This window comes from Podarcis bocagei (genome assembly GCF_964188305.1).
Source record: "Podarcis bocagei genome assembly, chromosome: 1".
Classification (NCBI taxonomy): Eukaryota; Metazoa; Chordata; class Lepidosauria; order Squamata; family Lacertidae; genus Podarcis; species Podarcis bocagei.
This window is the reverse complement of record NC_138125.1, coordinates 119845103-119870500: the sequence shown is the minus strand read 5'-3', so window position 1 is coordinate 119870500 and position 25398 is coordinate 119845103. Positions and strand designations below refer to the sequence as shown.

Below are 25398 nucleotides of genomic sequence, written 5' to 3'. Positions count from 1 at the left end.
ATTTCTTTTGTACTGAGAGCTTCCTTGAGCAAAGCACACACAAGACAGAAACCATTTTTATGCCAGTTTTTTCTGGTAGGAATGTGAGTACTGTATAGGTGGGGGAAGATGCTATTTGAAAAAGGCGGCTCTGCTTCTCTGCCACGACTTTTTAAGGATATGTCTCAGTGGCTCTTGGCAACAGCTATAGGGAGCATCTGTGTTCCAAAATGGGCGATAAAGATTTGACAAAGGGGAATTATTTCCTCTAAAGGCCTTGATGTTGATATAGGAAAGGCCGAACAGCAGTGCAAACGAATAAATACATATCTGAATTTATTTATTCTCTCCTGTAGCATGGCAGGACTGTGTTCACAGGCTGGATATGTATCATCTTATCTTCCATGGTAACTTAAACCATAAAATAGAGGGGGCGAGGAATATATAGCAGAGCTGTCAACTTTCCCCTTTTCTTGCAAGGAATCCTATTCGGAATAAGGGAATTTCCCTTTAAAAAAGGGAAAATTGACAGCTATGATATATAGACTGAAGGCATGAACCACATTTCCCTTCCCCAGGAAGAGGAAGAAGTCATTTTGGTTCTGACAAGTTTCCCTAGTTGGATAAATGGGTCTTTAACACAAATGTCCTCTTGCTAGGGTTTTAGTCTTGTTTAGAATGCAGGGGCGAAACTGGGCTATATTTCACCCAGGTCAAAGACCCAGTTTGGCGCGCGCGCACACACACACACACTCATGCCCATTTGTGTACACACACAGAGGCCAGGAGTCTCAATGGCGCTTCACCCGGGGCAAAAAAACACAACATGGCTAGCCCCACCCCCCAATAGTTACGGAACTATAAAATGAATATTGTGGTGGGGTCAGGATTGTGTGTGAGGTCAGCTATGCTAAAAGATAGTGGCTAGCCTGAGGTCACCCAGCTGAGATTTGAACCCTGGTCTTCCAGGTTCTAGGCCCAAACTCTAACCACTAGGTCACACTGGCTCTTTGTGATCACCATGGTGATACATTGTCTATGAAGGCAGCAGAAGCATGTGAATTCCAACCTATAGCTAAACAGCTTTCTTTCTTTGTCAATTAGTTCAAAACCTTGTTCTGGAATAGGAGTTGGCTAACTTTCCACCATGCCACCGACTTTACTGTTCCTATTGTAACTGTGTCTGTGTTAAAGGGTATACCTGCAGAAATACTGTATTTCCACCACAGGAGGGAGCCTGTGACTCACAAATTCGACTGCAACTGGCATTTGCTTGAAGCGGGGGAGGGGGCGAAGATTTTTTGGGTTGGGTAAAAATTAAAATCTGAAACATTTAAATTCTTATTTTATACAGTGCCCTAAACTGGGTGCTTGCATGCTCTCAGCACACATTCTCCAAAATTCTAGTGAGAACAACCAACAGTCAGATGGGCAAGTCCCATAGAATTCAATGGTGCTTACTTCTGAATAGACCCACGTAGGATTGCACAGGATATAACAGTTTTTCCCGTTTGGCTTTAGGGCATGCATGTGAAATTGCTACATTTAGAATTGCAGTCAATTGGCCTGCTTATCTCATATCCGAGCATGTGTACAGGAGACATCTAAGTACTCCTTTGCTTGCCAGCTTTATCCCTGACTGTGAGAATAATGCTAAGAGGATCAAGCGAATTGTGAGTATTGCTGGCAACTGAAAAAATAAATCCCAAAGCAGAACTGAGATTGGGGTGGTGGTTCTTAAAAAAGAAAGAAAGAAAAGAAAATGAAGTATATCACAGAAGCACATTTAATAAAAAGTAAGTGCTGGGACGTGGTGGCGCTGTGGGTAAAACCTCAGTGCCTAGGACTTGCCGATCGTATGGTCGGCGGTTCGAACCCCCGCGGCGGGGTGAGCTCCCGTCTTACGGTCCCAGCTCCTGCCCACCTAGCAGTTTGAAAGCACCCCTAAGTGCAAGTAGATAAATAGGTACCGCTTTATAGCGGGAAGGTAAACGGCGTTTCCGTGTGCTGCGCTGGTGCCGGCTCGCCAGAGCAGCTTCGTCACGCTGGCCACGTGACCTGGAAGTGTCTCCGGACAGCGCTGGCCCCTGGCCTCTTAAGTGAGATGAGCGCGCAACCCTAGAGTCGGACACGAATGGCCCGTACGGACAGGGGTACCTTTACCTTTACCTTTAAGTGCTCAGAAGGGGCTTCTGAATATTTCTGAGTAAACATGGTTTTGATAGGCCTGCAAGCAAGAACCACAGCTGAGGAAAGAGAGTAGAAAACAGCTTGGTAGATGTCAGTCAGTGACTATTTTCTTTTCTTCTGCACGGGCCACTTTCAGCAGTGTGTGGGAGATTCAGATCACAGATGTGCTCAGCCAAGGTTCTCTGACGGAGTCATTTGGAACATATCTATTTTTTCAAAAAAGCAGTAAGGATTGGGAAGTGAGAAAATTGTGGGTTGATGACTTGATGAAGACATGACTGCCAATAGGACATGGCTCGGGATGGTGTTCAGTTTTTGCATCCTAGATTGCCAGTGATTAGGGACGACCAATAGGCAATGAGATGAACCATTGGTGTACAGCGCCAAAGCCGTTTTTCTTAAATACCCAGAACAGACCGATGTCCTAGGCTCATTGACCTGGTGATTTGAACAATAAGAGGTTCTGACCCAGTGCTTTAGCAAGTTGGTTAGATGCGACGAAAGTCATGCCGGTTGACATTAAGGACGCCAGTCAATCAAAAACTTTTAGCAGAATCACACTTTCTGGAGCCTGAAATTGCCAGTTCGAAAGAGGTTATCCCTCCATTTAGCCCCGTTTAGGCAGAGACAGATTAACAACACATTAAAGATATAGGCTTGGATCTTAAGATAAGCAAAGTTAAGGAAGTTTCTGGAAGGAAAGCTTACTGGCTGCAGCTCCCAACCTTCAAGCTTCTTTGAAAGGCTTGCTTTGCTGAGGGGATGGAGGAGAGGGAGATGGAAGACTTTCCTTCCATGAACTTTCTTAAGTGAGCACATATTCAGATCTAAATCAAGCTATCCCACTTGGTTTTCGCTTTTCAGCCTTGCTGCTGTAATTCGATGAGGCGACCGGCAAAGACAGCCAGTGTTCCAATGATGCAAACTAACATGAAGATGCCTAGCAGAAGGTGATCCACTACCATGGCAACAAACTTCCATTCTTCGGCAGCCTGAGGATGGGGGAAAAAAAAAAAAGACAAGAGGCAGTTAGAATGATCTTGGGCCTAGTCATTGTTTGCACTAGGGAGTTGGCACTTTTGAGCATTTATGCTTCTCTGTCTTGGAGGAAAAAATATGTTATTCTGTATGTTCTCCATTGCAGGAACAAACTTCAGTATGTAATGCATTCTAGTCAAAAACATGTCCTTGCATCATTGTGAGAATGACCTGAAACAGAGGAGTTTGACTATCAAAAAATATGTGTGTAATTTGGTGCCATTTTAGTGCACATTACAGAGTATATGCTGCCCCCTGGCCGGAGCTTGATGTACCGTGAATTATTTCGATGAGTCATTTTGTTAGGCCTTGGGTCACAAGAGGGAGCCAAATACCATAAAGCAGTGTTTGTCCAAATTGAGGCTGAGTGGAAAAGGAGAGGAAACAACAAAAGAGACTCGTGGCAGCTTAGTTTGAGACAAACTGGCTTGTGGTGGCATCCGCTTTCATGCCACAGGATTGATTCCTTCTTCCTTTTCGAACAACAGATTAATACAGCTCCTGTTAGGGAGCCAGATATGCGAGAAAGGTGTCCGCCATCAAAGAACAGCATTTTGGTTCCGTATCAGAAGCAGGTGTGTGTCATCATGGAGGCGATTCTGAGCCCAAGGACTCTGAAGCAGAAGGACAAAGTTTCTTCAGAGACTCCCCTATAGCAGGCCTGAGCCTTGACTTGCACCAGGCCTCACCTTGCCAGAGATCAGTGCTTGCCTCACAACAATAGCCAGGAGATTAATAATGGTATCCCTTAAACCAGGGCTAGGAAAACTGTGGAATTGCCAGATGTTGTTGAACTCTACCTCCCAGCCACCCCGGCCAGCTCTCTCCACCTCAGCCTCAAACCGTTGCTTGCCTGAATACAGTCTAGATTTCAATAGCACAGGCTCACTCATTTAAAACAGATTAAATGGTAAATCTGGACTATTTTAAAAGGATGCCCTCACAAACCCAAAGTTGCAGGAAGCGTGCACTGATTTAGGATTTCATCTTTAATCTTGAAACCACTCTTGCCTGTCCACATCCTCTTTCTTCCCCTCTGCACTTAGAAAGCACTTAGGTTTTAGCAAAAAACCTCACATGCTGTTGATAACTCTTAGTTATCATTCTTTAACAGGTGTGTTAGAGACATTACAGCAGAAATGGGGAAGCTGTGGCCGGCCAGATGTTGTTGGACTACGACTCCCATCATCCCTGATCATTGGCCAAGCTGGCAGGGGCTGATGGGAGTTGAAGTCTTATAACGTCTAGCAGGCCAAAGATTCCCATCTCCTAAAACAGAAGGAAAAGGTCCTTACATTGTTGGATTCCTGGTCTGACTTCATTGTTTCAGCAATGTATTTGATGCCCTCAATAGCACTTTTCACATCTGGGTTTTTGGTGAGCGACGACTGGAAATTGACAGCAGCCGGACTTTGCTTCCCAGAGATTTCAGAAATATCAATGTCTTCAGTAAAAATCCTTTTCTCCTGCTTGTTTCTGGAAGGCCGTTTCATGGTTGAGAAGAACATGACGTTCGGAATCGTCTCAATAAAAATCTGAAAGAAGTTAATATTTGTTTTACAGTCAGTGTCTTTTTTTTTTTAAAATAAAAAAAAATCAGAATGAAAACAAGGGGCAAATATGTTCTCCATCTTGGCCTCAGAATAAAAACGTTTCCTTTCTGAGGTTTGGGCTTTCTTCTGCTTGCGATGCCTGAGGCCCCAGGAAGCTAGCTGAGTTTTTCAGGTGAACAGATCTTTAAGACTCATTTAAGTGAAACCACATACAGATGGATACTAACCCCAAGTAATGCACCGTTATCAAATCAGCATGTGAAACTGGAACTCTGCTGACTTGATCAGTTTAGGATCCAGATGTTGTTTTTATTATTATCTTATCTGTATTGGGTGGGCCTCCACTGGCCCCAAAAGGGCTTTCCTTCTTCACTCCTTCCCCCAGCTCTGCTAAGGCCTCCAAAAAAAGCACAGGCTGTTTCTGGATGCAGGAGTCAGTAGAAACTATGCACAACCAGATTGCCTTCGACTCACACTAGTGTGACCACCTCCCCTTTATTCATTTGTGAGCAGTGATGCTACCAGGGCAGGACTATGGGGCAGAAGTCACCTATTCAGCACAACAGAGGTATAGCATAGTTGGTTAGAACATGGTGCTGATAACAAGAAGGTTGCAGGTTTGAACCCTGTAATGGACAGCTGAATATTCCTGTATCACAGGGGGTTGGAATAGATGGTCCTCAGGGTCCCTTCCAACTCTATAAAAACAAGGAGGCCCCTAGCCAGGCTTACTACATTTTTAAGTATGTCAAATAATACACATTCCCCCTCTAAAGACCCTGTAAGGCCATTAAGTCCAGACTAAGCTAAATTTCTGTCCATGGAGTTTTCTTGGCAGGGATACTGTAGCAGCTTGCCGGTTCCTGCTCCAGGTGGATCACATTTAGTCAAAACTCTCCACTATGACCTGTCTGTCTTGGGTGGCCCTGCACACCATACCTCATAGCTTCTAAAAGACACCTGCTTATTGGGAGAAAAGCAATGACAAACCTAGACAGTATCTTAAAAAGCAGAGACATCACCTTGCTGACAAAGGTCCATATAGTTAAAGCTATGGTTTTCCCTGTAGTGATGTATGGAAGTGAGAGCTGGACCATAAAGAAGGCTGATCACTGAAGAATTGATGCTTTTGAATTATGGTGCTGGAGGAGACTCTTGAGAGTCCCATGGACTGCAAGAAGATCGAACCTATCCATTCTTAAGGAAATCAGCCCTGAGTGCTCACTGGAAGGACAGATCCTGAAGCTGAGGCTCCAATACTTTGGCCACCTCATGAGAAGAGAAGACTCCCTGGAAAAGACCCTGATGTTGGGAAAGATGGAGGGCACAAGGAGAAGGGGGCGACAGAGGACGAGATGGTTGGACAGTGTTCTCAATGCTACTAACATGAATTTGGCCAAACTGCGGGAGACAGTGGAAGACAGGAGTGCCTGGCGTGCTCTGGTCCATGGGGTCACAAAGAGTCGGACATGAGTAAACGACTAAACAACAACAAGGCTAAATTTACCTAACTGCACTAGTGAATTCCAGAAGAAAACAAAGTCTGAAATGTGGGGGAACGACTGGTTAAATATTGCTGTCCATAAAGAAATATCAGTGTTTCTGTCAGCTTGCCTGTTTCTTTTCCTCCTTTTGGAAAACCTTCCCCAAAATCTTTACGTTATAATGCATAAATAGGCAATGTTGTCATGCTCTAAATTAGTGGCTTTTTTTGTCCCAGTCTGCTCCCTACTTTAATGGAACGCACCCAGTACTAGTATTATGGGAGAGAAATAGAATTGTCTCTCTCTGTTCTTTCTGTAAAGCATACATAATTTAATTGGCACCCAGTAAGCTACTTATAGATCACCTGTCATATCAACCTTAAAGAGGTCATTTGGTGGCTCTTTCCATTGAAAGAGTGAGAGAGGATCTCTTCTCTCTTTCGCCTACCCGTTGCTCCTTAGTTGAGTTTAGCAGCTGTTTTTCAATTATAAAGACAAGTTTAGAATATCTATCTGATCCATTTTGCACCCTATCCTCATATTGAAAACTGAAATTAAACTGGTACCTTGGAGACATAAGACAGGGCCATGGGCGAATTAGGATTTGAACCCAGATCCAACACTTTGTTGGGGACGTGGGTGGCGCTGTGGGTTAAACCACAGAGCCTAGGACTTGCCGATCAGAAGGTCGGTGGTATGAATCCCCACGACGGGGTGAGCTCCCATTGCTCGGTCCCTGCTCCTGCCAACCTAGCAGTTCGAAAGCATGTCAAAGTGCAAGTAGATAAATAGGTACCACTCTGGCAGGAAGGTAAACAGCATTTCCGTGTGCTGCTGTGGTTCGCCAGAAGTGGCTTAGTCATGCTGGCCACATGACCCGGAAGCTGTACGCCGGCTCCCTCGGCCAAAAAAGTGAGATGAGCGCCGCAACCCCAGAGTCAGCCACGACTGAACCTAATGGTCAGGGGTCCCTTTACCTTTTACCAACACTTTGTCAATCTTTATCCTATAAAACAGGGGTGGCCCTTCAGATGTTGTTGGAGTACAACTCCCATAATCCATGACCCCAGGGGCCATGCTGGCTAGGGGTTGATGGGAGTTGGAGACTGGAGGGTCTTAGGTTCTCCCCATTTTTGCTATAATAAATGCCACCAGGTCCGTGGCAACAAGCCCAGCCCAGCCTTTTCTCTTAACCCTGTGTTCTGTTCAGATCTTTGCAACTGTTCCAGGGGACAAGTTTCTGACTATAGCTTAGGGTTGCTAAACGTCCGGAATTTTCAGGACATAGCCAGTATTCAGTCCCCTTAAGCAGCGTCCGGGCGAAAATCACTGAAATGTCTGGAAAAAAAACCATAGATATGGCAGCCCATGTTCAGATTTTCACTTTTTGAAATATGGCAACCCAACTATAGCTCATCTCACCTTCCTCACCCACTGCGGCATAGTGTGAGTACTTGGAGATCGGTGGTGGGTATTGATCACAATGACAGTGATGATGATGGAAGCTATGACGAAGACCATGGTGAACAGCATGTATTTGCCAATCAAGGGCACTGCGCTAGAAGTGGAAGGAATCAGCTCCACAATGACCAGAAGAAACACCGTCAAAGAGAGCAGGACAGAAATGCTCAGAGTCATCTTCTCCCCTGTGACAAAGAGTAAACAAAGAACGTGATTTTTTAAAATAATATTTTTTTAAAAAATTCTTAAACATATTAAACACTCAAACTCATTTTTTAGTATTATTTTATTTATAATTTTCAATTTATACATTTCAGTAATTTTATAATCATTTTAACTTTTCAAAACTTGACTCCTTCCCCTCTCTTTCTGCAGTTCCTTAAATTTATTTTTTTAATATTTTCAGCATATCCAAATGTAACTTAATTTGCTCATTTATCCATCTACTTTAAATATACGCTCTTAAAAAAGCTTGCAGGTTATTACAATAATCCTGCGATGTCCTTATCTGTTTATACTCAAACTCATTCATAAGAAAATACAAAAACACAACTGGATAGGAAAAAGAAAGAGAGAAAAGAATAGCGAAAGAATAACGAAAAAAGACCCTTTATCACATTTATGTTGTGAATATCATATCGTTTACCCACACACAGCGAGGCAGATTCCCCCAGCTCTCATCTGGGTGCTTACTTACCCAGGCAGAGGGCCTTCTCGGTAGTGGCGCCCGCCCTGTGGAACGCCCTCCCATCAGATGTCAAGGAGATAAACAACTACAGTGGTACCTCTGGTTACGAACTTAATTCGTTCTGGAGGTCCATTCTCATCCTGAAACTGATCTTAACATGAGGTGCCATTAGCGAAAGCGCGCCTCCTGCTGTGCTTCCACTCGCATCCTGGGGCAAAGTTCGCATCCGGGAGCAACTACCGGTACCTCCGGGTTGACACAGCTCATAACGAGACGCATGCACAACCAGAAGCGTTCGTATCCAGAGGTACCACTGTTTTATCGTGTTTTTAATATTTTGTTGGGAGCCACCCAGAGTGGCTGGGGAAACCCAGTCAGGTGGTCAGGGTATAAATAAAAAAATGATTATTATTATTATTATTATTATTATTATTATTATTATTATTATATTATTATTATTATTATTATTATTATTATTATTATTATTAAATTATTTTTCTCCCAGTCTCCCACCCTGAGAGATCCTTCCTACCCTGCCTTTTTTGCAGGGACCTCCCGCCTGTCCCCTTCCTGTGTGTGCCCTCCTATATAAATCAGATGTGATAAGAGGCAGAGAGAGGCTTTCGCAATGGCCGATAACAGATAAAACTACTTCTCCAACGGGGAAGCCAAATTAAGGCACAAGCTACCATGTAATTTCCTAAGCCGCCATCAAAACAGATAAATAATCAAGGTAGGCCAGAAGAGGGCAGGTTGTTCCCCCTGGCTGTGAGTCACAGTACAGTGGTACCTCGGGTTAAGAACTTCCATCGTTCTGGAGGTCCATTCTTAACCTGAAACTGTTCTTAACCTGAGGTACCACTTTAGCTAATGGGGCCTCCCGCTGCCGCCGCGCGATTTCTGTTCTCATCCTGAAGCAAAGTTCTTAACCCGAGGTACTATTTCTGGGTTATCAGAGTCTGTAACCTGACGCATCTGTAACCTGAAGCGTCTGTAACCCAAGGTAGCACTGTATCCCACATACCTGAATCTGTAGGCAGGTAAAACACTAATCCGGTTAGGAAAGAGAAGAGGAGGCAAGGGATGATGACATTGACGATGAAGTAGAGAGGCAACCGCTGCAACACAAAGTGATAGGTGATGTCCAGGTAAGGTGTGGTAGGGCAGCAGGCGTAGGTAACCCAGTGCTTCCAGCCTCGGTAATCTTTCATGACCCATTCTCCGCTGGGCATGAAGTTACTCAGATCTGGGCGGTCACTTTCCTGAGAGGAGAATGAATGCCATTAACATAATATCTAAGGCCTGATGCTCCTTTACATTCAGGAAACATTCAGTTCCATTTAAATACTGTAAAACCAATATCTCCTTTTGTTGTCAAGATAAAATAAACGCTTAGCCTGTTTTTCTGAGGGGGTGAGAAGTTACAGGGACCCAGGGTTTACCAAGGTTTGGTTTCGTTTGCGAGGGTTATAGCATTTTTGCAATATAGTTCTTTATTTGCAAATGTATAGGCTGAGCATAAAGGTAAAGGTAAAGGGACCCCTGACCATTAGGTCCACTCGTGACCGACTCTGGGGTTGCGGCGCTCATCTCACTTTGCTGGCTGAGGGAGCCGACGTACAGCTTCTGGGTCATGTGGCCAGCATGACTAAGCCGCTTCTGGCAAACCAGAGCAGTGCGCGGAAACACCATTTACCTTCCTATTTATCTACTTGCACTTTGACATGCTTTCGAACTGCTAGGTTGGCAGGAGCAGGGACCGAGCAACGGAAGCTCACCCCGTCGTGGGGATTCGAACCGCCGACCTTCTGATCGGCAAGTCCTAGGCTCTGTGGTTTAACCCACAGCGCCACCCGCGTCCCTATTTGTGTATATACTGGCTATAGGTGCCAACTCCCTGGGACTCTGGCTGTCCAAGCACCCACAGAATTCCTCATGAAGGGGCTATGTAAAGGTAAAGGTAAAGGGACCCCTGACCATTAGGTCCAGTCGTGGCCGACTCTGAGGTTGCAGCACTCATCTCGCTTTATTGGCCGAGGGAGCCGGCGTACAGCTTCCGGGTCATGTGGCCAGCATGACTAAGCCGCTTCTGGAGAACCAGAGCAGCGCATGGAAACGCCGTTTACCTTCCCGCTGGAGCGGTACCTATTTATCTACTTGCACTTTGTGCTTTTGAACTGCTGAGTTGGCAGGAGCAGGGACTGAGCAACGGGAGCTCACCCCGTCACTGCTTCCACATCCAATCTCCAGAAAGACAGTCCCTTAAAAGGTTTCCAGAGCCCAAACTCTGCTCTTTGTGCCTTGGTCTAAAATGGCATGTCATACAATCTAAGCACATTGCTTCCCGACAGAATCTTGGGGGCCATAGTGTACTCCTTATGGCGCTATAGCTCTCAGCACCCTTAACAAACTACAACCCCCAAGCTTCTCTGTGGAAGCCATGCGCTTTGAACACATGGTGTATATAGCAGCTGGGAAAGAGGAACATCTGCCCTTCCCAAAATCTTTCAGTTATTTCCTACCCATTAAGCAAACTTAAGAAAAATGGAGAGACAGTTAGTTCCCATGGAAACACATCTCCAGGCTATTCACACTCTTTTGCCACATCTGTGGGCCGGCCAGGTATTTCCTCAGAGCAACCCACACGGCAGCCCTGCTGACAGAAACTGCATAAGAAACCTATAACAATATGTAATTTCCCCTTATGCACAGTGTTTAAAAGAACACTTGAAAAATAAAGAACTATGCAGCTTATATATCTATTTGCTAAAAAAAAAAAAATTCCCTACCATAGGGAATGTGTGTGTGTAGGGGGGTGTAACCTCCCCCCCCCAAGCAAAAAAGAAAAGAAGAAGAAAGTAAATAAATATTTAAAAGGTTAGAACTTTTCACAAGTAGCAAAGATGAATAAAAGCAGCTTGGCACAGATATCCAATGAGGTTTTGAAAGAGCTTTGTGTCTCATTCTATGACTCTGACAAGGCCTTAGGATTCTTGAATTGCAGGCCCCATCCCTCAATACAACAAAATGGCTGGAAGTGCAACAGCAGGGAACAGTCAGTTTGCAACCTAATGCCACAAACTGGCAGGACAACGGGGAGGAGGAATAGGAGGATCAGGATTGCAGTGAAGGGTGTAGCCGGGACTGGGACACACCGGGGCAAATTGGGGTTGGGAAGAAGAGGTTGGCGTAGGAAGGGCTCATAGGGTGAAGGAAGATGAACCAGAGCAGCAAGACCCATCACCAGAGCCAGAGGGGCATAGGGAGCAGTGGTACTCCAGGAGGCTGAGGCAGACAAAGGCCCACAGCCCATCTCCCTAGCTGGCCAGGTGGAGCTCGCTAGCTCTAGGAGGAGGGGTGTGATTCCTCCCTTGGAGCAGGTGAGGGTCACCTGCCTCATCAGGCCCAGGTGCTGCAATCAGCCTGCAAAGTCCAACAGGGAAGCAGAGCTGAGGGCTGTGTCTCCTCAACTGCCCATGTTGATGGGCCTCAGCTTGGATGCTCTGGGATCTCTGAGGGAATTTGGACATGTGGATTGTCCCTTGACCGGAGACTTGCCGCCAGGTAAGCCACAGGTTTGGGGCACCGAAAGGTTAATTCTGTTAGTATTGAAGTCAGCTAGCTAAGAGAGGTATGGGGTGGAGGTGTTTGCTTAGCAACCAGGGAGAGTGGCATGACGGTTTGCTGAGGTAACACATGTGGAGTTCTGAGGGAGTGCTCTCTGTACGCTTGGTTCGGCGTCTCTGTGCCATATACAAGGCAGACAAAACCTCCCTGTCCTTTTCTCCTCAGATTATGTGCTGCTTTTGTTCAGTGTTATCAGGATTTATTTTCTCTCTGGGCTCTGTCTGCATTATTTAAGCGGCTTTGCCAATGAAGACAAATGACTTTTGACACCGAGGGAAGCTTCAAAAGCCCTTCAAGCACAGGAGATGTGTCCTCCAAAGTAGGAACACAGAGGAACTCTTTTCCAGCTTAAGGGCCCCATTCCTCAATACCAAAACACAAAGGGCCTTTGGACCCTGGTTCTTGTCTCATATGCCCAGATGTTACCTACCGGAAAGATGGCGACCATTGTGCCATCGTATGTCCATGTGCCCAACTTCATACTACAGTTCTGCTCATCAAATGGAAAGTGGGTGACTATAATTTCACAGTAGCTTTTGAAAATGGCTGGAGGAGTCCAAGTGATGTGACCTGTATAGTCTAAGAGTACTTTGGTATCCTGGACGATAGCAAAATCTCCATCTGCACTGTAAAAGGAAAGAGATGAACACCAGTGCTGTGAATCCTATTCATTTTCACTAGCAAATGAGACACAGCAGCTACCAACTACTTTGGGAAGGCTGAGGGTTAATTTAACAGTGGAGTTCTATACAGTGGTACCTCAGGTTACATATGCTTCAGGTTACATACGCTTCAGGTTACATACTCCGCTCACCCAGAAATAGTGCTTCAGGTTAAAAACTTTGCTTCAGGTTGAGAACAGAAATCGCGTGGCGGTGGCAGCAGGAGGCCCCATTAGCTAAAGTGGTGCTTCAGGTTAAGAACAGTTTCAGGTTAAGTATGGACCTCCGGAATGAATTAAGTACTTAACCCGAGGTACCACTGTACAGATATAATATGCAGTTTCCAGTGTTGAACGTGGGCTAACCCGGTCACACCAACCAAATGCAAAACTACTACTCAATGTTGTGTTTCTTGTTTGATCTGAAATACAGCAAATGTCTTGCATCTGCTTGAAAACATGTTGGGGGGGGGGGAAACAGAAGTCGGAGACAGGAACTTCCTGTCTGCCCTTTCCAGTTCTTTGGCAATCTTTTTTCATAGCGCATAGGGTTTATATTTCACTTTTTCTTCCCAAATGAAGCCCAAAGCTGCAACAGCCAACACAAGAGCATCTCAACCCCCACCGGCAAAACAAAACTATCAGAATATTCAGTACAACAAAGCAAGTCAAATTGACACTCATGTCAAAACAATAAATCCATTCATCTGATAAAAAATTATTCAACTCCAATTGTCCACCATTTGGCCTTGGTGCGCCCATCTGATGTGCCCATACTAAGCTTAATTTGTACAGTGATGGGTCTCATCTCAGGGAGATGATCGTGGCCACTGATGAGTAAACCTGAATATTCTTCTACATCTGTGACCCAAATTTCTTCATCCTCACATACAGTTGGAACCTAAGTCATCCCTCAAATGTGCCTGGATGACAGCTTCTGCACTTCCTGACCATTGAATATGCTGGCTGGGACTGATGGTGCCTTGAATCCGAAAACCTCTGGAAAGTCACAAGTTCCTTAGCTTTGCCCTAGTGTTCCTCTTGCAGACCCTTATCTGCCAGCCCGTAAGTGCCCATGACAGCCATTGGTAGCATCAGGAATTATGCAAAACAAAGCAGTTCTTAAAGGTAAAGGGACCCCTGACCATTATGTCCAGTCGTGACCGACTCTGGGGTTGCGGCACTCATCTCGCTTTATTGGCCCGAGGGAGCCGGCGTACAGCTTCCGGGTCATGTGGCCAGCATGACTAAGCCGCTTCTGGCGAACCAGAGCAGCGCACAGGAACACTGTTTACCTTCCCGCTGGAGCAGTACCTATTTATCTACCTGCACTTTGACATGCTTTTGAACTGCTAGGTTGGCAGGAGCAGGGACCGAGCAATGGGAGCTCAGCCCGTTGCAGTGATTGGCAAGCCCTAGGCTCTGTGGTTTAGACCACTTGGCTAAAGTTAGCTGGAGCTACTGGGGGGAAATGCTCTCATCGCAATTATGTAGTCACATACAGCACCTGGACTCATTTGCAGCCTTGCTATGTGACTGCTGAACAATTAACATGAAAGAACCTTCCTTACTTGTTGTACAAAACCAAGTCTGGACGCCAGAGTTCGCTTGAGGCGACGCGAATTTGTTTCACACCACCATAATCTTCTGGCTTCCATTTCAGGTTTACATCTTTCCATTGCTAGAAAATGAATTTAAGAAAGTTTAAAAACAAACAAACACCCCAACAACTCTTTCCTCTAGTGTGGAATGTAAGCCTAAAACAGAGCACTTATTTTATGGGGTGAAAAAATTCTGCAACTTATTTTGCCCTGTCTTCATGGTAGCTGGAATAATTACTTGAAACTAACATGGCCATTTCCTTTTTGAGAACGAATATCTGTATGTACCCGTTATCAGCAATTCTCTGGCCACATTCACCATACATTTAAGGTGCTATAATACCACTTTAACTAGTCATGTCTTCTCTCAAAGAATTCTGGGAGCTGTTGTTTGTTAAGGGTGCTGAGAGTTTTTAAAAGACGCCTACCCCCCCGAGCTAGAATTCCCAGAGTGCTGTAACAATAAATCCTTCTTCACGGGGAACTCTGGGAACTGCAGTGAGTTCTGTGAGGGAAATGTGTGTGTCTCTTAACAACACTCTCAGCACTCCTGAACTACAGCTCCTGGAATTATTTGGGGGAAGCCATGACTGGTTAATGTGGCATCATAGTGCCTTCAATGCATGGTGTGAAAGTGGTGGCCTCTATAGTTAAAATCAGTGCGGTTATGAAAGGTTAGGTCTGCCATCTTGATACAAAATGGCATCCAATTTCATCCCAAAATAGATGAAAACCTGTCCCCATTGTGCAAGATTGGCTTAAGACGTCTTACGAGGTGTCCAAATGCATAGTGAACAAACAGACAAGCTTGTTAAATGTGCAGTAGATTAATGAAAAGGGTGACAAAGAATTACCTGTTTTAGACGCACGTTGGTTGCTACAATCTGATTCACTTCATCCTTAAGAGAGCAAAACAGTAAGATTAAGGGGGAGAGATCTTAGCAGGCAAAATGTACAGTAAGACTTACTGGTAAATAGCTATCTGCTACTATTCCTGACTTTTCCACCCTATTCCTTTCTTCCCACTATCAAAATGTAGATTGTAAATGCCTGCTTTGTTTTAGTCTGCATACATGTTGTACACTTAAATCATGCAACTGTCCCTGAAGAATTCCGGGAGCTGTTTGTAAAGGGTGCTTGGAACTGTAGCTCTGTGACGGAAAAACTACAGTTCCCAGAATTATTTCTGCGAAGCCATGTGCTTTAAATGTGCTTTCATTGTACACTGATGGCACTGTATAAGGGCACTTTATTGTGGACTCTCTGCTGCAGAAATACCCTACAGGAATGTTAAATTTGTTTTTGTTTTTTTAATTTGCATTTTATTTATTTGTTAACATTCTTATATTACATCAGTAAATGTTGTCATATTACATTACAGGACTCACTATAATATAATTTCCAACATGTATACAAAAATTATATACAAATTTTATATACCTAGAACAAAAAAAAAGAAAGAACAAAGAGAAAAAACAAAAACAATTTCCCCCCAAAATCATATACATACCAACACACTAGACTTCCTGTCTTTTCTGTTGTATATTCCTTTTTTACAAATGAATGTACTCTTATTATTGTATATTTCTTTACATATTATCTAATACATTCCTATGTCAATATGTGCTCTTAGTCTTATTTCTCAACTCGGTCTCACTCCAATGTCAAACAAATGCTAGCGTAGATAGTGAACCTTTACTGTATTTTTGAACATATGTTTTATAACTATCCCACTTTTCCATAAATTTTTGTTTTGAATTGCCTGTCAGGGTATTTGTTAACTGCGCCATTTCAGCAAATTCTTGTAGCTTGTTGGGGGGTTATATTTTGATGAGGACAATGTTGAGTAGACATCATGGAAAGCTTTCAATGGTTAGCCAAGTTGTCTGTCGGTTAGACCTGCACACATTTCCACTTGATAACTTTGGGGCAACTTTGTTGGACAAAATCAAAGTTACTTGAACTTAATTCTCATTGAAGTCAATGGAACAGGCTAGGTATTATTTAAATCACATTGATATCAAAGGGGACTAAGTTCAACTGATTTACTCCAGATCCAACCCAAACACACATACACACAATCTGCTGCCTAGTTAAAGGGGTGCACCATTTTAGTTGGTTAAACTGTTTATAACCAACTAATCAATTAAACATTACACCCTTCAAATAATTAAAACTGCTGCTTATTACTACTACTACAACAACTAACAATAATAATGGAATAATTGAAATTTGTACTATACCACATTGATCAACTGGATAAGCTGTAGTCCAACGGTAACGTTAACACTTTCAAGGTGGTTGCTTACTGGACGAATAACTTTGTTATAATGCTCGAATAAATCGGCAACCAGACGAGTTTCATGATCAGAACCCAGGACCAGAACAACTGCAGGACAATATAGAGCAAGACTTGTTAATTTGGTGTTGCAAAATTACTATTATTTCATCCTATTCCTGTAAAAGAGTCTAGAGTTTGGACAGAAAAGCATTAATGGGTCCAGAAAGTCTGATAAAAGTTGGACAAATCTGCTGGCAAAGCCTGGGTTTACCTTCTTTTGTTTTTTTGTTTTTTTAATAATTTTTATTAACCGGCTAATCACATCAAATCAAATCACATCACATAATTCCGAATTACAAAGCTGAATTTTAAATTTTGTTGAGGGAACCCATATTTCAAGATCCGAAGGGGGATTCTGATCATCTTCTTGCTACTGCGTTAATGTCCAAATCAGTCCAAACAAAGTTCATAATTCTATCCAGACTTATCTTGCTGTTTCCACATCACATCTTGTTCATATATTTTCTCTTTTTTCTTCATGATCTCTTCTGATAGTCTCCTTAAGCCGATAAACACCAATAATAATCCTGTGTGAATTTTTCTGTTCTTCCAGTGCTCAAATCGAGATGGTTTCCATATATCATCACCTTCATACATAACAGCGCTCTTTCCATCATTAATTACAGAACTGTCGTTCTTAAGTCCCACTGAGGAGTTTCATCCACAATATAAAAACAGCTCTATTTCTCTATTTCTCCTCTCAGACTTAAGTCCTCCGGCAGAACTTCCCAATATGGCGACGGTATTTTTAACTGCGTCATTCCAAAGCCCTTATACATTCCACGCTCTTCTTAAAACATGCTCTGGTTCAAAAGTTTATCTCCACACAGCCTTAAATTCACAGCTTAAGTCCTTAAAACGGCATTTCTGACTTGTGGGTGGGTGGGATTCTTGTTTAATCACATAAAGGAAAGAAAGGAAGGTTTCCCCCCTCCCCCATCAGTCCCTTTGCCATACCGAGTCTTGGCGTATCTTCTCATGATCTATACTTGTTCCTCTGACTCGTCTTGTTTTATCAGAGATCTCTTCTGTTAGCAGTCTTTACTCCCCCTTCTTCCTTGAAATATGTGCATTAGCTTCAGCCAAATTATTTCTTTTGAAGTTCTTGCAGCTAGTGGCGAGGATCAGAGATGGCGTCCAGGAGTGCCGAAATCCCACAGGAGGGCATTGTGCCTAGTGCCCCCATCCCCACAAATTTGGGGGTGGTATAGGGCACAGCAGGCAAGGGCAGTCCCCCACCATAATCCTGGGGGGGGGGGTAGGGAGGCTATTTATTCCCATCACAGCCTCCAATTTACCTCGTGTGGGTCAGAGAGATGTTATTGTCAGCCATCTTCTCATGTGCCCCTAGTGGTCCCTGGGTTCACCTTCTTTTGTGACCAAAATTGCTGGCTAAATGACTAATAGATGCATTGTGAATAGCTAGGAAAAAGCTGGAAACTTCTGTACTGTTGTGTGCTAAATGGGAACATACCTTTTGCCATAAAGTAAACCTGCATTCTGGGATAGTTTTGAAGTAGGGAGACTGAGAAAACTGCAGAAGGAGGGGTGAGCTGAATTTTGAGGCTTTCTATCTGGGGACGTAGAGATGCCACTCTCTGGAGAAATAGATGTTCAGTGCTTTTTAAGCTTCCTCCTCCACCTATGCCCCATTCACATCTTATCTGACTATATGATAAAATTGTAAGGTGTCGTCGCTCTGTTTTTATTTTCTGTTTTCCAAGGTTCCAAAGACAGGTTGCTCTGTGAAAACAGTGTGCTAATGGGAGGGGGGGTGCAGAAGTGAGCAAGGGCAGGTTAATACAACAGGTGTGGTCCTCTGGTGGCAGGCCAGAGGGAAAGAGAAGGAATTGGGGAGGGGCAAGTGAAGCTGGGGGTAAAGGGGGCATTTGAAGAAATAGGAGGGAAGGAGGTATGCGTGACAGTTTTAGGCTGCTAGTGATATTGGAAGGAGAAAGTTGAAGAGGAGGAGGACTTGAAGAGGGGACAGGTGGTGTGGCTGGAGTTAAAGGGGCCATTTGCAGTGGTGTGGAGGAGCAAGAGGATACACTGGGAGGAAAGAAGGGGAATAATGGTCAGAAGAAGGCTCTGTCTGTGGTAATTGGTTTAAGAAGGCTTAAAGAAGTAAATCCAACTTCTTAAACCATGGTTTTGCTTTTTTTTTTGGTTTGCTTTACAAATGTTGTGGAAAGTCGATGATTAGAAGGAGATAGTACTATGGTCGTACAAAGACACAGCCCAATCTTATGCATGTTTACTCCATGACAAATCCCATCAAATTTAGTGAGGATTACTCCCAGTTAAGTGTGCATTAGGCAGAAGCTGCAGTTTACCACAAGACCTTTGGTGGAACGTCTACAGATTTTTTTGAATGAACTAGAATCCCAAGGAGTTTCACCATTCATAAGTTGTTCGTGCTATTTAAAAAGGGACATGGAGGATCCTATTTATGACTGCAAATGCTGCTCTTAAAGAATGCGGATGTCTGTATCTCAGAAAACAAACCATCTCCTATTTCTTCTGCAGACCGGAAAGGTCTAACATTTCAGAGGGTACGTTTAAGACCCATTAACAGTCTTTTGGCAACACATGGAGCTGTCAATCAGTTCTGCTTCCATATCAAACTTCTGTACAAATAGAGGGAAAACATTCACCATATTATATTATACTTTAAGCTTTACCGTATTTATTTCATGTCCCCACAAACATTTTAAAAACATAATATTTATTCTTCTTTTTGTTATTTATTATTTAGTGTTTTTTTGTTTTGTTTTCCCCCCACTGAAGCTTATTGTTAGTTTTACCCCTCATATTTCATTCTTTTCTGGTTAACGTTTGGGGTTGGGAAAAAGATCTCCAACATATATATAAAACTGTGTTCAGCTAAAGCTCATCATAAAGCTATAGGAAGAATCTTATCTTTGTAAACACATGCTCTCTCCATCTATAACACACACACACACTCACACACACACACACACACACACACACACACACTCATCGCAACGAGGCAGAAGCCACACCAAAATTATACTGCTGGTTGAAATGATTTACCTGGTCCAAGGAGCAGGAAGATTGGTAGACCACAGACGTCCATCCCTTTCCCTCTTCCAGAGAGTTCAAGATCTGTTACTGAGTAAAGCTTCGCCGCTTCCAACTAGGGCGTTTAGGAAATGTGACCACAGAGTTATTGTTTCATGACACCTGCTTATGGGGATGGCAGCTGGAAGCCAGCAGAACTCTTTGGAAATGGGAACAGGGTCTATTTTTGCCGAGCGCAAGTCCCCATGGCTCACAGTCAGGATTCTTTTTGTCTAAGTTACACATTCCATTGTCATGTGTGTGTGTATAGCAACTAGCAACCCAGGATGAAGACCATTTGTTCCAATCCATGGAAGAAAATGAGGCACATTCTAAAGAAACTAGACTTTGTGTCAGATTGAGACCCTGAGGCCAGCTTACACCTATTATATTTCCATAGGTTTGGAGCTAGTACATTTTCTCCCCCAGTCAATACAACATTCATCATCAGAAGCAGAACAATCACCGGCCTTTTGGGCTAAGTTCAAGGGTAGAAGCAGAGCAATCAGTTTCTTTCTCTGCAATTTTCTCCAACCCTGCTGCTAAGGTGGAGTTGGCCAAATGGGTTGCTTTTGAGAGCTTCTGTTACATAAGCTTTCTAGCAGTGATTAGTTCCCCCCTCAAACAACAACAGGAAAGTTGTGATAGCACAAACGCTCAGTGCACTAAAGGCTTTTTCTTCTTACAGTTATATCTAGGGGTTTTGCTCTTTTGCTTTCAAAAAGACATTCCGAGTGTTTTTCACCACCATGTGTAAGCTAGCTCAGGAATTAAGCTGTTTAGGAGATTGTTTTCTTCACTGTGTTCTTCCCAGCTTAATGAACCAAAAATTGCCTAATTTATTTCCCTCCATCATAGACACGGACAGATATGACTACTCAAGGTCCATATGGTTTAGCATCTTTGACTAGTGGCAACTCAAACAGGTATCCTCTGGAAGCTCACAAACAAGTACTACTCTTTGTTGTTGTTTAGTCATTTAGTCGTGTCCGACTCTTTGTGACCCCATGGACCAGAGCACGCCAGGCACTCCTGTCTTCCACTGCCTTCTGCAGTTTGGTCAAACTCATGCTGGTAGCTTCGAGAACACTATCCAACCATCTCGTCCTCTGTCGTCCCCTTCTCCTTGTGCCCTCCATCTTTCCCAACATCAGGGTCTTTATCCAGGGAGTCTTCTCTTCTCATGAGGTGGCCAAAGTATTGGAGCCACAGCTTCAGGATCTGTCCTTCCAGTGAACACTCAGGGTTGATTTCCTTCAGAATGGATAGGTTTGATCTTCTTGCAGTCCATGGGACTCTCAAGAGTCTCCTCCAGCACCATAATTCAAAAGCATCAATTCTTTGGCGATCAACCTTCTTTATGGTCCAGCTCTCACTTCCATACTACTCCAGTACTACTCTACCCTACTCGTGTATTCCCACTATCTACTAATGTGAGTTATGCCACCTTTAATTATGGAAGTTCTTAACTATCATGGCTAACAGCAGCTAAACATCTTTTTGGGAAGGAAATTAAGGATAAGGCCCAGTCTACTGAATGTCATTTCGAATGAGCCGTTTCTATACTTTGGCCCCCACAGATGTTGTTGGACTACAACTCACACCATCTCTCATGGCTTAGGTTGGCGGGTGTTGGAATCTGGCAGCATCTGGAGGGCTACAGGTACTACCCCTCCATCCCTTCTATGTTGGAAATTGACCATAGAGAACCAGCTCCAAGACTGGGCACTTCAGAGGGTGTAACTGGTGGAGACAGCAGCCCCAGGATATTGTGTGTGGATGCTGGTCATGTGACCAGCATCCTAACTGCTTGGGCTGCAGTTGATTCATGGATTAGATTACTTGTTAAAAAGATCAACTGAAAAGGAGTCACATTAACTAGGGACCTTTTTAAAAAAAGTTTATTCTTAATATAAACCATGCCAATGATAGGCCACATATTCATGAACGATAATGGCTAAACACCACCACGACCACTTATAATTATAATTTATTATTTTTAAACCCCACCCATCTGGCTGGGTTTCCCCAGCCACTCTGGGCAGCTCCAAACAGAATATTAAAAACATGATAAAACATCAAACATTAAAAACTTCCCTAAACAGGGCTGCCTTCATATGTCTTCTAAAAGTCAGATAGTTGTTTATTTCCTTGACATCTGATGGGAGGGCATTCCACAGGGAGGGTGCCACTACTGAGAAGGCCCTCTGCCTGGTTCCCTGCAACCTCACATCTCGCAGTGAGGGAACCTCCAGGAGGCCCTTGGAGATGAATCTCCGTGTCCAGGCTGAACAATGGGGGTGGAGATGCTCCTTCAGGTATACTGGGCCGAGTCCGTTTGGGGCTTTAAAGGTCAGCACCAACACTTTGAATTGTGTTCGTAAACGTACTGGGGTAGAAACTAGGGTAGAAAACAAGTTCCCCATTTCTTTCATGATCCGGACCTCATGAGAATCTCAAGGGCAGATTCCTCCTTCAGACAAACCACTGTATTCTCAGCCATTATGTCCAACCCATTTAAAGCACTCTTATGCCACCTTAGCAGTTACGGATCTTTCCTTCCCCCAAAGAATCCTGGGAACTGTGGTTTGTCAAGGGTGCTGAGAGCTGTTAAGAGACCCCTCCCAAAGCTACAATTCCCCTTTCACAGACTACAGTTCCCAGGATTCTTTGGGGGAACCCACAACTGTTTAAAGTGATATGACACTGCTTTAAATGTATAATGTGGATGGGGACCAGGTTTTGGGTGGTCTGTTGAGTTAGGAGCCTGGAGATGGGAGGTTGTGTGCAGCTGCCCCATGTGTTAAGCTACTGACCTAAATGTCCCATGGGGCAGTTGTACACAATTCCAGGCTCATGTCCCAGCAACACCCCCTGCCCCTAACAGCCATAACATGGCTTTCTCCAAAATCGTTAGGGACCAAGCTCTAATTAAAAAAACATTTCCCTGTATAATAAACAAAAATCTGCCCCTATTCCCTTATGGGGAACACAAGAGCCTATATAGAGTCCTTTGTAGGTTCTCCATCGGTCAGAGAGAATAACAGAGGTCAACCAGAGAATACTGAGAAGCAAAGCCGCTAGTAAGCCTGATTTTTATTGAACTGTTGCAATATGGTGCCCCCTTCACACGCAGGAGAAGGAGGAGGACGCCAAACAAAGCTGTGCCCACCCTTATATAGACATTTTAAATTGCCCACCCTGGAGTCCAAGACCACCCCCAGAAACATCATACATACATCACAGAAGGGGTGTAGCTCAAGACCACCCCCCAGATACATCATACCTACATCACAGAAAGGGCGGTCTACAACAGAAATCTGAGTGTGTTGTTTATCTCCTGTCTGGCAGACCTGTTAATGGTCACTTGAGTGGATACCCTGGGGAGCCTGGCTAGTCTTTTGTAATGACAAATACTTAGTTCCTGAGCCAGGTCACAGGCTTACCCTATTCATACACAGACATACCCTTAAGACAGGATTTGTGAACAAAAAGACAGTGGGGAGGCTTTTCCATTTTCCTTTGACCTTGCAGAGAAATATTTGAGGTCAATTTGGGAGGGACAATATGGTTTCAGGACTTTTTCTGTGGGGTTTCAGACATGTGGTTTATATATGCAGTTATGAACATTTATCTCATATATATATATATGAGATATCATATATATATATATATATATATATATGCAGGTTTTGGTGTCTTCGGGTGTCTTCCCGTGTAAGAGTTGGGGTGTCTAGGCGACGTTTCGACGAGGTCTCACTCGTCATCTTCAGGCTGGTGCTTTCGGCTTCTTGTTACTAGAACAGAGCAGGATCTCAGTGTTTGAGTTCCTATAAATACTGTTGAGGGGGTGTGGTGTATGGCCTCCAACGTTCTGGGCAGAGAGGGAGTTCCCAGATTAGTGTGCCTTTTCTTCTTTTGTTCCTTAATTACTTGAGGGATATCTTGAGTGATTTCTTGAGTGATATTCTGAGTACCACTTAGGAGGGTCATTAGGTGTGGATTAGTTGCTAAAGCTTTCGTGTCTTGACCTCTTGAGCTTGTGAAAAGTTTTTCTGAGAAGATGGCTGTACTGCACTTAGTTGTGCTCTGGCTTGGCTTCGTGTATAGGGGCGAGCTGTGGTTTTGTGCCCTGTGCCAGCCAGATCTGTGTAGGGATTGCAGGGGGGTGCAGCATCCGGAGGTGCCAATATGGTTTGGCTACTGGATGGTGTCTGTACTTTATCTGTGGAGAGGGTCTGGGTTTGGGTCTGGTGTGGTTGATTGGAGATGGCGTTCTGTGTGTCTCTGGTTCTGGTGTCGGTTTTTGTGGGGAGGGCTAATTTCCAGATGTCTGGCAGGCGGGACGTGTCGTCACGCTTGTTCATGTTGTGAGGGTGTTTCTCTATCTCGATGGCTTCCATGATTATTCTCTTGTGGTGATGTTCCATGTTAAAGAGCAATTTGGAATCTGTAAAATTAATTTCGTGTCCTGTTTCTTTCATGTGTTGGTAAAGAGAGGAAGTTTTTTCTTCTTTTTTGACGGCATTCTTGTGTTCTGCGATACGTGCATTTATTCGTCTGTTTGTTTGTCCAATGTACGTGGCTGGGCAGACTTTGCAGGGTATTTCATAGACCCCTTGGTTTTCTAACTGGATTTTATCTTTTGGGTTTCTGAGGATATTGGCTATTTTTTGGTTGGTGCAAAAGGCTGTTTTGATATTGTGTTTATGGAGGATTTTGCTAATTTTATCTGTAGTGCCCTTGATATAAGGAAGGAGGGCCATGCCATTGTTTTCTTCTGTGTCTTGGTTTTTGGGGGGTGTTTCTTTTTGGATTAGCTTCGTAACCCTGTTTTGTTGGTATCCGTTGGCGATTAACACATTTGAGAGATTCTGTAACTCAGTTGTCAAGTGGTCTTTGTCAGCCAGGCGTTTGGTTCTGGAGATGAGAGTCTTGGCTACGGAGTTTATTTGTGCAGGGTGGTGGTGTGATTGTGCATGTAAGTAGCGGTTGGTGTGTGTTTTTTTCCGGTAGATAGTGTGTCCTAGGGAGCCATCAGGTTTTTTGTAGATTAGGACGTCAAGGAAGGGAAGTTGGTTGTTGGCTTCTATTTCCATAGTGAATTGTATTTTGGGGTGTAGGCTGTTGAGATGTGTGAGGAAGCTATCTAGTTTTTCCTTCCCGTGTGGCCAAATTACAAAGGTGTCGTCAACATATCTGAGCCAAAGTTTGGGTTTGTGTTCTGACTTGTCTAAAGCATTGGTTTCAAAGTGTTCCATGTACAGATTTGCGATGACCGGTGAGAGGGGTGATCCCATAGGTGCTCCTTCTATCTGTTTATATCTTTGTCCATTGTGGATGAAGTACGTGTTGGTTAGGCAGTGGTTGGTCAGGTCCAGGATGTATTCGGGGGGATTGTATTTGTTTTGAATGGCTGTCAAGGCTTCATTAATGGGCACTTGTGTGAAGAGAGATACAACATCGAAGCTCACAAGTAGGTCCTCGGGATGTAGGTTTTGCTTCTTTATTGTTTCTATGAACTGGAAGGAGTTTGTAACGTGTGAAGCGATAGATTCTGCATAGGGCTGAAGTTGCTTAGCGAGAAATTTAGCGAGATTTTGTAGAGGTGAGCCTATGGAGCTGACTATTGGTCTGAGTGGTGTTCCTTCTTTGTGTATCTTGGGGAGACCGTAGAGTTTGGGGCATCTGGAT

The 25398-nt window shown here is 43.9% G+C and overlaps 1 protein-coding gene across 1 annotated transcript; it reads right to left on the bottom strand.

Moving 5' to 3' along the window:
• Nucleotides 1-1747: 1747 nt before the first annotated feature.
• Nucleotides 1748-19859, bottom strand: CHRNA1 (cholinergic receptor nicotinic alpha 1 subunit). The gene is made up of 9 exons (XM_081181186.1): nt 19678-19859; nt 16526-16671; nt 15137-15181; nt 14253-14362; nt 12451-12646; nt 9418-9655; nt 7667-7890; nt 4503-4742; nt 1748-3161 (listed from the first exon to the last, which is right to left on the bottom strand). Exons 1-9 carry the CDS (start codon nt 19718-19720, stop codon nt 3030-3032), a joined length of 1374 nt encoding a protein of 457 aa, XP_081037312.1. The 5' UTR covers nt 19721-19859; the 3' UTR covers nt 1748-3029.
• Nucleotides 19860-25398: the final 5539 nt, after the last annotated feature.